This window comes from Chiloscyllium punctatum, chromosome 22 (assembly GCF_047496795.1).
Source record: "Chiloscyllium punctatum isolate Juve2018m chromosome 22, sChiPun1.3, whole genome shotgun sequence".
Classification (NCBI taxonomy): Eukaryota; Metazoa; Chordata; class Chondrichthyes; order Orectolobiformes; family Hemiscylliidae; genus Chiloscyllium; species Chiloscyllium punctatum.
This window is the reverse complement of record NC_092760.1, coordinates 63,376,633-63,388,885: the sequence shown is the minus strand read 5'-3', so window position 1 is coordinate 63,388,885 and position 12,253 is coordinate 63,376,633. Positions and strand designations below refer to the sequence as shown.

The 12,253-nt window shown below is 41.7% G+C and overlaps 1 protein-coding gene across 4 annotated transcripts in view; it reads left to right on the top strand.

Annotated features, from left to right (window-relative positions):
- Positions 1 to 12,253, top strand: part of LOC140493727 (endoplasmic reticulum-Golgi intermediate compartment protein 2-like) — a 79,380-nt gene that overhangs the window by 32,502 nt on the left and 34,625 nt on the right. For all 4 annotated transcript variants that reach the window (XM_072592525.1, XM_072592526.1, XM_072592524.1 and 1 more), the window contains one exon: positions 8,440 to 8,537. In XM_072592525.1, the coding sequence (XP_072448626.1) occupies positions 8,440 to 8,537 (98 nt within the window). The remainder of the gene's footprint in view (positions 1 to 8,439; positions 8,538 to 12,253) is intronic.

Genomic DNA, 12,253 nt, shown 5'->3' with positions numbered 1-12,253 from the left:
GTGTCAGGAGTAAATATAGGGTTGGGAAATGGGTTTGGGTGGGTTACTCTTCAGTGGGTGGGTGTGGACTTGTTTGGGCCAAAAGGCCTGTTTCCATATGTAGGGAATCTAATCTAGATTCCAGTATAAGACTTCTAGAACTAGGGATTTCAGGAGAAATCGCTTTACTAGTGAGTGGAGAATGTGGAACTTACTAATTATTGGAACCATTAATATGAATAATAAATATACATTGAAGGAGAAGCAGACGATATTAAATTAAATCTGTAAAAGCATTGACAGGATTATGTGGAGATGCTATCAGAGAATCTCTTTGCCCCAATGTATATTGAGGTTCTAGACAAAGAAACCAAAAGGACAACTGTTTGCATTTGGATTAATCTCTGCACAGATATAATTGCTTTGCACATTCTATGTGGAATGCTCTGCCCCAGAGGGCAGTGGAGGCCCAGTCTCTGGATTCATTTAAGAAAGAGTTGGATAGAGCTCTCAAAGATAGTGGAGTCAAGTGTTGTGGAGATAAGGCAGGAAGAGGATACTGATTAAGGATGATCAGGCATGATCATATTGAATGGTGGTGCAGGCTCGAAGGGCTGAATGGCCTACTCCTGCACCTATTGTCTATTGTTTATTGTCTATTGTCTATGATCTTTCTATGTATAGCTGACTATTTCTCTACCATTTACAATCTATAATAGGGATTAGTTTACTGATTGCAAAAAATGTCACTGTTTGTATTCTGTTCCGAGATTGTTTCACTGAAACAATGAAGAGAGTAAGGCTGAATTTATACAGAGCCTGGGTCAGACCACGTTTGGAGAATAGCTCGAAAAGGAACTAAAGCAAAAGAAAAGCTCAAATTTTATACCATGCTTTTGATGACCGTGAGATGTCTCCAAATGACTTACTGCCAACAAAATACTTTTGAAGTGCTGTCACTGGCAGAGGAAAAACATTTGTCAGCGTAAAAATCCTTTCAAGACCTCAGGATTTTGAAAAATATTTCACATCCAACCAGTGTAGTGAAATACAAAACTCCAAGTCCACATATTCTAAGGAATTTGAAGTTTACTCAGTGTCATAAAATAGGAAATGCAGCAAACAATTCATGCATAACAAGCTCCCATAAACAGCAATGATGGCACAATCTGTTTGGGTGTGGTGATTGAGGAACAAAATATTGATCGGTTATCAGGAAGAACACCTTCATTCTTCTTTAAATAGTAGCATGGGATCTTTTACATTCACCTGAAGGATAGACAGGGACTCAGTTAACATTTTGTCTGAAAGATGTACCTCCAGCATTCCCTTTACTGGAGCGTCAGCCTTGAATATTGTGCTCAAGTCACTGGAGCAGAACACCAGCCTCCAAGCTTCTGATTTTCAGAGGCGAGATTGTTGCTCACTGAGTCATGGTGGACACTATCAGTGCCAGAGAAAGTACAGAGAACAAACAGGTTAGCTGAACGGAGAGGACATAACTCTGAGGAAAGTTACTGAGACAAGGCTGAGACATCTGATTTAGTTCCACAGCAACAAGAAACCAGCTCTGTTATATTGCCTGACTCTGCTCTTGTCCCAGCTCATCTGGTACTGAAGCCCTCATCCATGCCTAACTTTTAAATATGACTATTTCAATGTTCTCCTGGCCAGCTTCCCATCTTCTACCTTTCATAGACTTGAGATCATTCAAAACTCTACTACATATAGGGTACAACAACTTTCCTTCTCCAATCATTCCTATATTCATTGACCTACATTGGCCCTGGCTTAAGCAACGTCTTAAAGTGAACATTAAACAACAATTATTTATAACTCTACACCTCATTTCTCTTAAATGCATGTTATCTGCCTCCAACTCTGTAACAATATAATGTTAGTGAATTTGAGAAGATTTGTAGCTCAGGTTGAGGTTCTGGATGTAGGTTTGCTCGCTGAGCTGGAAGGTTCATTTCCAGACGTTTTGTCACCCTACTAGGTAACATCTTCAGTGGGCCTCCGGGAGAAGCACTGTTGATAATTCCTGCTTTCTGTTTATATGTTTGGGTTTCTTTGGGTTGGTGATGTCATTTCCTGTGGCGACGTCATTTCCCACAGTGATGTCATTTCCTGTTCTTTTTCTCAGAGGGTGGTAGTTGGGGTATAATGTGATGTGTTTGTTTATAGAGTTCCAGTTGGAATGCCATGCTTCTAGGAATTCTTGTGCATGTCTCTGTTTGGCTTGTCCTAGAATGAATGTGTTGCCCCAGTCAAAGTGGTGTCCTTCCTCATCTGTATGTGAGGATACTAGTGAGAGAGGGTCATGTCATTTTGTGGCTAGTTCATGAATATCAACAGTGGATTTATCAGCAGTGCTTTGCCTGGAGGTCCACTGAAGGTGTTACCTAGTAGGGTGATGAAACGTCTAGGAATGAACCTTCCAGCTCAGCGAGCAAACCTACATTCAGAATATAATGTTACCATAAAAATTCTGAACGAAAATTACATCAACTTAATTTCAAAACCTCTCACAGCAGCTGTCATCATCAGTGTGTCTCCCTCTGGCTGAAGATTTCTCAGGGTTGTCTTCAGTGTTTTGCTGTCACGATGTTTCAAATGATAAAGGTACCTTTGATAGAGAGTGTTTTGAATGGCAGTCTCTCTCTGGATGGCAGTCTCTCTCTAGATGGCAGTTTACTCTTTATTTTCTTTCTCTCCCCCTTTCTTCATTTTCTAACTCCATTTTCCTCAATTGTAATTTAAGCTTTTCTAACTCTATTGCACTTACCTGTTTCTCTGACACACCTAAGTGCGTAATTAACTCCCTTACAATTTCAGCTTTACTTTTGTCCTTAGTTAAACCAATTTCTAATTTCTTGGATAATTCTAAAAGGGTGGTCTTTTTCTGTCTTTCTAAACTTACTTGGCAAATTTGGGAATCATCTTTAAACCCCAGAACCTCTTCAGCAAACGTAAGAGCCATCTCTCTCACTTTCAATTTAAACAACCACAAATAACCAAAATTAAACAAGTTGTCTCACCCACGTTTTATTTAAAGATCTAGGACACATCAGTAAGTGTTTAAATCTCTTGGGATTTTTCAAACCCCAAATACGTTCAAATCTGTCCAAACCTCAGACTGGATCCAAGCCCCCTTAATTTTAAAACTCTCATCTTTCAAATCCCCCTGTGACCTCATCCCTCCCAATGGCTGTTGTCATTTCCAGGCTAGAACTCTGTTTAATTCTGCTCTCTTTACCCAACCAATTTCAATCAATCAATCTACCACTGTTGACCATGTCATCAACTGGCCCGAAGATCTGGAACTGCCACTCCACCTTTCCACCTTCCCCAACCTCAGCCCCCACTGCAACCCACATAAGTGACTCAGTTAGCTGGTTGGTGATGTATTGATTCCAACAGTGCTAATTCAATTCCATCACCAGCTACGGTTACTATAAAGAACACTCTTTCTCAACCTCTCTCCTTGCCTGAGGTGTGGTGGACCTCAGGTTGAATCACCACCAGTCATCTGTGTCAAACGAGACAATAGTCCAGCAAGACTATGTTGACTTTACCTTTATCAGGTTACTAGTCAGTCTTCTGTTTTCCAGATGGAATGAACCCTGGCCAGTTTAGCCCTTTACATTCTCAATGTGCTTGTGACATTCTTAGCACATTTACCAAAGCATCTGGATCCATTATTTATCATGGAAGCCAGAACCATGCACAATACTCCAGAGTCTGTACTAACTTTGAAACAGTTTTCACTTAACCTTCCCACTTTTCAATTCTATAAGTATGTAAATTAGCTCACCAAGCTTGAAGGTTTGTTTTCAGACGTTTCGTCACTATGTCGAGGTAACATCATCAGTGAGAGTCTCCAGTGAAGCGCTGGTGGTATGTCCCGCCTCTCTATTTATAGGTCTTGGTTTCTTAAGGTGGGTGATGTCATTTCCAGGCCTTTTTTTCCAAGGCAACGTAGATAGGGTCAAAATCAATGTGTTTATTGACGGATTTGGAGATGTCGGTGTTGGACTGGGGTGTACAAAGTTAAAAATCACACAACATCAGGTTATAGTCCAACAGGTTTAATTGGAAGCACACTAGCTTTCGAAGCGTTGCTCCTTTATCAGATGATAGTGGAGGGCTCAATCCTATCACACAGAATTTATAGCAAAAATTTACAGTGTGATGTAACTGAAATTATACATTGCAAAATTAATTGTCTGTTGAGTCTTTCATCTGTTTGAATTCCATGATAGTTTCACTTCTTTCAGGTGTAAATCACAAAACCATTTTTTTTAAAAGTTGCATTCTCAGGTTAGCTGTTAACAATGGTGATAGCTGGACAATATGTTGAAGGTGTTGGCCCCGTGCCATGATGTTTAGATTGATTCTAATCTAAAAAGTGAGATTACGGAGTTTTACAAGAATTCATGCAGTTTTTGAGCTCAGTTTTACATGAATGCATGCAGTTTTTGTAAGTACAATGTAACCCTGCAAGTACAAATTCACCCCACAAAATATATCTGTGCATGTGGGTCTTTGTCGGTCTGTGTGTGTCTGTCTGGGTTGGGGGTTGTGAGTGTGAGGAAGTGTATGTGTGTGTAGTGAGTGTAGAGTGTCTTAAGTCTGTGAGGGGGTACATTGTGTGTGTGTCTGTGTGCGCGTCTCTGTATATATGTGTCCGTGTGTGTGTGTGTGTGTGTATAGTGCAATGGTGGTCACCTGTAATGTGACATGAACCCAAGGTCCCGGTTGAGGCCCTCACTATGGGTACCAAACTTAGCTATCAGCCTCTGCTCGGAACCCTCCTGTCTGTTGATTGTTGTGCGGTGCCCATTCATCCGTTGCCGTAGCCTTTGCTCAGTTTCCCCAATGTACCATGCCTCCAGGCATCCTTGCCTACAAATTATAAGATAGACAACATTGGCAGAGTCACATGAGTACTTGCCATGTACAAAGGTGGGAGGTGTCCCCACAAGTACTGGTGCAGCGCCTACCATGACAGGGTTGTATGGAGTTGTCCTGACAGCTGGGCAGCTTGTCATGAACAATGATCTGTTTGAGGCTTGGCAGTTGTTTAAAGGCAAGTAGTGGAGGTGTGGCAAATGTCTTGGTGAGGTGCTCATCCTCATGGATAATGTGTTGCAGGTCACGAAGAACATGGCGTAGTTTTTCAGCTCTTGGGAAGTACTGAACAATGAAGAGTACCCTGTCAGTTGCAGCATGTGTCTGTCTCCTGAGGAGGTCATTACGGTTCCTTGCTGTGGCACGTTGGAACTGGTGGTCGATGAGTTGGGCATCTTACCCTGTTCTTGCGAGGGATCCCTGAGTACTTCCAGGTGTCCGTCAGGTCCACATACACACTTTCTCACACTCACAACCCCCAACCCAGACAGACACACACACAGACAAAGACCCACATGCACACATATATTTTGTCGGGTGAATTTGTACTTGCAGGGTTACATTGTACTTTGCTCAAAAACTGCATGAATTCATGTAAAACTCCGTTATCTCACTTTTTAGGTTAGAATCATCATGGCATAGACAGAGAACACAGGGGGCTAACACCTTCAACATATTGTCCAGCTATCACCATTTTTAACAGTTAACCTGAGAATGCAACTTTTTAAAAAACGGTTTTGTGATTTACACATGAAGGAAGTGAAACTATCATGGAATTCAAACAGCTGAAAGACTTAACAGACAATCAATTTTTCAATGTATAATTTCAGTTACATCACACTGTAAATTTTTGCTATCAATTCTGTGTTAGGACTGAGCCCTCCACTATCACCTGATGAAGGAGCGACGCTCCAAAAGCTAGTGTGCTTCCAATTAAACCTGTTGGACTATAACCTGCTGTTGTGTGATTTTTAACTTTATTGATGGGAGTTCTAGTGAGAATGCCATGCCTCTAAGAATTCCCTCGTGTGTGTCTTTGTTTTGCCTGTCCTAGGATGTGTGTGTTGTCCCCGTCAAAATGGTGTCCTTTTTTGTCTGTATGTATGGAAACTAGTGATAGTGGGTCATGTCTTTTGGTGCTAGTTGTATTTCGTGTAGTCTGGTGGCAAGTTTCTTGCTAGTTTGTCCGATGTAGTATTTTTTACAATTCTTGCAAAGTATCTTGTAAATGATGTTAGTTTTGCTGGTGGTATCTAATGGATCCTTTAGGTTCATTAATCGCTGTTTAAGTGTGTTGGTAGGCCTGTAGGCTACCATGATGCCAAGGGGTCTGAGTAATCTGGAAGTCATTTCTAATATGTCTTTGATGTAAAGTAATGTGGCTGTAGATTTTGGTTGCGTTGTGTCTGCTTGTTTGGGTTTGTTTCTGAGGAATCGGTGGATTGAGTTACAAATCTTCTCAAAGATCATTTTCAATTGGCTCTCTCTAGAGATAAACACCAATGTTTTGATATTTTTACTTGGTCTCAGTTATTTTCCAAGGATTTTACAGCCTCCTTCCCACGAAGGAGAATACTTCCAGGTGTCCGTCAGGTCCACATACACACACATTCCCATGATAATGCGCTGCTCTCACCCACCCAGCTTATTTGCCGCTTGCGCAAACTTTTTCTTCTCAAAATGACTGCTGTATTTTGTTATGGACCAGATGAAACCCCCTCCAAATATATCAAGGAAACAGCCTACATCCTAACATTTATCTTATATAAAGGCAAATATAAGGTGCTGTATTCCAGATGTAATTTGATTGGTTACGCTACTCAACTTAAAGCAAAACACGCTTTATTCTCATACCCAGATAAAATACAAACAAAAGAAAGAAGAAGTATAACTTTAACTATGTTGGAAAACTTAGGATAATAAATTATTTAACTACTAAACAGAAGCTGTTCCAATATGGAAAGATCCCATAAACACACCTTTGGCAAAGGCAAATTCAATAAAATAGATTTTCTCACATGCAATGTTTCTCCAGTCCAGGAGAAAAGAACACCAAGAGAACATTCTGGTGCAGAGAGAGAACTTCACCTTTTAATTTTGGCTGAGAGAGAGATCTATAGCAGCCTCCACAGCCAGCTTTCAAACCCCAAGAACTGCTGAAAGCTAAACTAAAACCCAGGTTCTGTGGGAGCCTGACTTCACCCATTTCGGCTGCTTCTATTAGAAAATAGACAATAGACAATAGATGCAGGAGTAGGCCATTCAGCCCTTCGAGCCTGCACTGCCATTCAATATGATCATGGCTGATCATTCCCAATCAGTATCCTGTTCCAGCCTTATCTCCATAACCCTTGACTCCACTATCTTTAAGAGCTCTATCCAATTCTTTCTTAAATGAATCCAGAGACTAGGCCTCCACTGCCTTCTGGGGCAGAGCATTCCACACAGCCACCACTCTCTGGGTGAAGTAGTTTCTCCTCATCTCTGTCCTAAATGGTCTACCCCGTATTTTTAATTTGTGTCCTCTAGTTCTGCACTCCCCCATCAGCGGAAATATGTTTCCTCCTGCCAGAGTGTCCAATCCTTTCATAATCCTATACGTTTCAATCAGATCCCCTCTCAGTCTTCTAAACTCAAGGGTATACAAGCCCAGTCGCTTCAGTCTTTCCGTGTAAGGCAATCCTGCCATTCCAGGAATTAACCTCGTGAACCTACGCTGCACTCCCTCAATAGCCAGAATGTCTTTCCTCAAATTTGGAGACCAGAACTGTACACAGTACTCCAGGTGTGGCCTCACCAGGGTCCTGTACAGCTGCAGAAGCACCTCTTTGCTTCTATACTCAATCCCTCTTGTTATGAAGGCCAGCATGCTATTAGCCTTCTTCACTACCTGCTGTACCTGCATGCTTGCCTTCATTGACTGGTGTACAAGAACACCCAGATCTCTTTGTACTGCCCCTTTACCTAAATTGATTCGATTGAGGTAGTAATCTGCCTTCCTGTTCTTGCCACCAAAGTGGATAACCAGACATTTATCCACATTAAACTGCATCTGCCATGCATCTGCCCACTCACCCAACTTGTCCAGGTCACCCTGTAATCTCCTAACATCCTCATCACATTTCACCCTGCCACCCAGCTTTGTATCATCAGCAAATTTGCTAATGTTATTACTGTAATACCCAGGGCCTCACAAGCTATTTACTTTATTGGCTTGGAAGAGATAACTCATCAGCTCTAGCTCAAAACCTGTCTTTGAAGAAAACAAGACAAAAGAAACATTTTAAGGCCACAGTGTCATCACAGTTTGTCATTACAGTTATCAATCACTGCATTTCACAAGTGAAGGACTCTGGAACATCCTAAGTCTGGAATAACCTTCTAAATAGAATTCCAATGTTGTTTTTCAGTCAGGTACTGATTAACCTGATGATGTTTCCTATAATTTCTATTCTGCTTCCTTTTTAAATTGCAAATTGCCACAACATGCTTGATTTCTTTGTCGCTAATTCACGGTGTCCAATGTTGCCTTTCACTTTTTTGCAGATATGCACATGTTTCAATATTTCCTCGTCGTAGTACCCACTGAAATAAACACCTTCAAGTTCTCCACAAACACCCATCAGTACTCAGTCACTGAGAAGGTGAGAAAATCAGTTTCAAGCCTAGCGGTTCACAAAGTGGACATACTGAGGCCTTTTTTAAATTCAGTCATGGAATGTGGGCTGCATTTATTGCCTGTCTCATTATCCTTGCGAAGATGGTGGTGAGTTGTCTTCTTGAACCACTTCAGTCCATGAGTTCTAGGATTTTGACCCAACGTCACTGAAAGAATAGGGATACATTTCCAAGTCAGGATAGTGATTTGCACAGGTCCTGGTTATTTGTCAAAAGAGGAAGTGAACTATTAATTCATAGTCAAGACAATCAAATTGAATGCAATAGCACAGCTATTTAAAATATTAGGACTGAGAGTGAAAACCAACACAACAGATGAAGGCAGAATTTTATCAAGCCAGTATCTAACCCAAAGTAGACAGGCAGGAGGCTGGAAGAACACAACAAGCCAGGCTGCATCAGGAGGTGGAGAAGTCAATGTTTAGGCTATAACCCTTCTTCAAAACTGGGGGTAGGGCTAAGGGGAGCTGCAGATAAAGGGGGGGGGGGGAAGTTTGGAAGGGGAGAGGGGCGGAGTGGTGAGATAGTGATTTGTGACCACAAGTGGAAGGTACAGCCTGGTTGGTCAATGGGAGGAATGAACCTGGTTGGTAGCTGAAAGAAGGGTCGGTGAGAGGAATGGAGGGGATGGGGGGTTCGCTGGAAAGGGAATTGGGGGATGGGAAGGGAGGTTATTTAAGATTGGAAAACTTAATGTTGAGTCCTCTGGGCTATAGGCTGCCCAGGTGAAAGATGAGGTGTTGTTCTTCCAATTTGCAGTTTGGTTTGTTGTTGCAATGGAGTAGACCAAGGATGGTCATGTCGAAAGTGGGAAGGGGAATTGAAATGAACGGTGACTGGGAAGTCAGGTCAGCCCTGTGGGCCGGCTGAGATGCTCGGTGAAACATTCCCTTAGTTTACGTTTGGTCTCCCTGAGGTAGAGAAGACCACATCGGGAGCACCGGATACAGTAAAGTAGGTTGGAGGAGTGGTAGGTGAACCTCTGTCTTGCCTAGAAGGACTCTTTGGAGCCCTGGAGGTGGTCTGCCAGCAGGTCAATGTAATCACATAGCTCCTCAGCAGCCAACTCACCATCACCACCAGTTCCCCACCGCCCCATCGATTATGAATGCAACCATTTGAACTAAATGGCCTGTACTTTGCTGCAGATTTCGGCATCCAGACCCTTGACTATGCACTGTATTTATCTTTTGGCCTGCTCACTCCCTGGTTCAAGGAAAATTGTGGGTATTCCAGAGACGCTGTAGTTCCTGTGTCCAGTGTGCATAGTATTTCCTCTATCAAGCGTTCTTTGCAACTCTTTGCATTATTTATTTTCCCATGATCAACTAGAAAACTATTAGAAAATACCACTTCATCAAGTGTTGCTACTTACTGCACAGAGATCTGTACAATATAAAAAGTTAATATGCTCTTAGGCTGCTGACAGGGATAGCTAAGCATCCTTGGATATGCTTTACCTTTTTGAATAAAATATTAATTAAATGTACAGATGCATTCACGATTGATGTCAAGAGAACAAATACTGACAAGCCTTTTAACAGAAAGTAAATGAAAATTGATTTCATGCCTAGCTATATGATTTATTTTTATGGTTTTTAAAAAATCATAACTATTTAACAACCCAAATTGAATAGTGCTGCAAAGGGATCTGGAAATAGAGATTTATAAATCATTAAAAGTAATAGAGTATGTTAACAAAGCCATAGGAAGTGCAAAGCAGTGAGATTAATTTCTAGAAGATTATGTTGAAAGGTGAGATGATGAGGGCTGGAAGAAAGCGTGTGTGAAGCATAAACACTGACATAGAAGAGTTAGACCTGAATTACCTGTTTCTGCTTTGGGAATTCCATGTTGCACTGTCAGAGGTGATGCCGATTGGATGACACATATACTTATTCCCTGTCAACCACTTGGATGGAAGGATCCCATAGACTAATTTGAAGAAAAGCAAGAGTACTTGCTTGATTGGCCAATATTCATGCCCCAATCTACATCACTTGAACAGGTTATCTGGCATTGTACTCATTACAATGGCTGCCTGTGGGAGGTTACACTGTGTAAATTGATTGCCATGTTTCTTGCAATACAAGGATACCTGCAGAACTGAAAGATATGTTCATCAGTATAGCTGAGTTTATGTGCTCAAGCCTCAGTGCACCTAAAACCTACAATTGTTTGACTCTGAGGCAACTGTTAGGCCATTTGGCCCATCATGTCTACTCCACCATTCAATTGCTTAGCTCATAATCCTCAATTAGAAATGTCTAACTCAGCCTTGAATATACTTAATGGCCCAACCTCTTTAACCTCTGCAGCAAACAATTCCAGAGATTCTCTACCCTTAGACAGAAAGCTATAGGGAGAGGTTGAGTAGGTTGGGGCTGTTTTCCCTGGAGCATCAGAGGCTGAGGCGTTACCTTATAAAATCATGTGGGGCATGGATAGGATAAACAGACAAAGTCTTTTCCCTGGGGTGGGGGGAGTTCAGAACCAGAAGGCATAAGTTTAATGTGAGAGGGGAAAAATATAAAAGAGACCCGAGATGCAACATTTTCACTCAAGAGGATGGTGTGTGAATGGAATGAGCTGCCAGACGAAGTGGTGGAGGCTAGTACAATTGCAACATTTAAAAGGCATCTGGATGGGTATATGAATAGAAAGGGTTTGGAGGGATATGGGCCAGGTGCTGGCAGGTGGGATTAGATTGGGTTGGGATAGCTGGTCAGCTTGGACGAGTTGGACCGAAGAGTCTGTTTCCGAGCTGTACATCTCTATGACTCAATCATACTTGAACAACCCCTTACTAAACTATTGTGTTGTCTGAACATTTCAAGAACGTTGGCTCTCATTCTTCTAACCTCCAATGAGGACAGGCCCAACCTACTCAACTTCTCCTCATAAGACAGTCCCAGCATACCTGGGAGAAAACTAGTAAGCTTCCTGTGGACTATGTCTAATGCCAATATCTTTCCTTAGATAAGGAGATCAAAAGTTTTTAAGAGTCTTCCAGTCATGATCTAAATAGTGCCTCATATAGTTTTAGCAATGCCTCCCTATTATCATACTCTATTCATTTTGCAATAAAGTGTGATTTTCCAGGAGCAATTTTGATTTTATTTTCATGTGTATTTTACATTCAAAATATTTTAATATACAGTGAAAATCTTTAAACTTGTCACCACGAAACGGCACCATTTTGAATAATTTAAGAATTAGAAAAAATGAGATAAATGTGGCTTGAAGAGATGCCATCAGAACCGAGCCAGCTCATCACCATCAACCCCGCCTGCACCGCCATCCCTCCACAACTGCTTTGCAGCTGTCTACACCAGAGCCACATCAAAGTTGCTGGTTCTCAAGCGCTACTTTTGCTGCTGGGCCAATACTCCTCCACCACCATCCGTGCCAGACCAAGAATGTCAGACTCACATCTCTCCACCAACATTCCAGCTGCTTTCCCTAGTATCTGCAAACTCTTGTGACTTGAGGACTGTCAAATCCCACTTTGCTGCAGCTTTCTCAGTTTAAATAATATCACACTTTTAACGATCTCAAGCCATTCCAAAGTGCATGGCCAAAGTAATACTTCTGAAATGTAGTCATGGTTGCAAGATAGAGAGGACAGCTGCCAACTTGCATATCACAAGCGCCCACAAAAATCTCCGTGTGACGACGATCA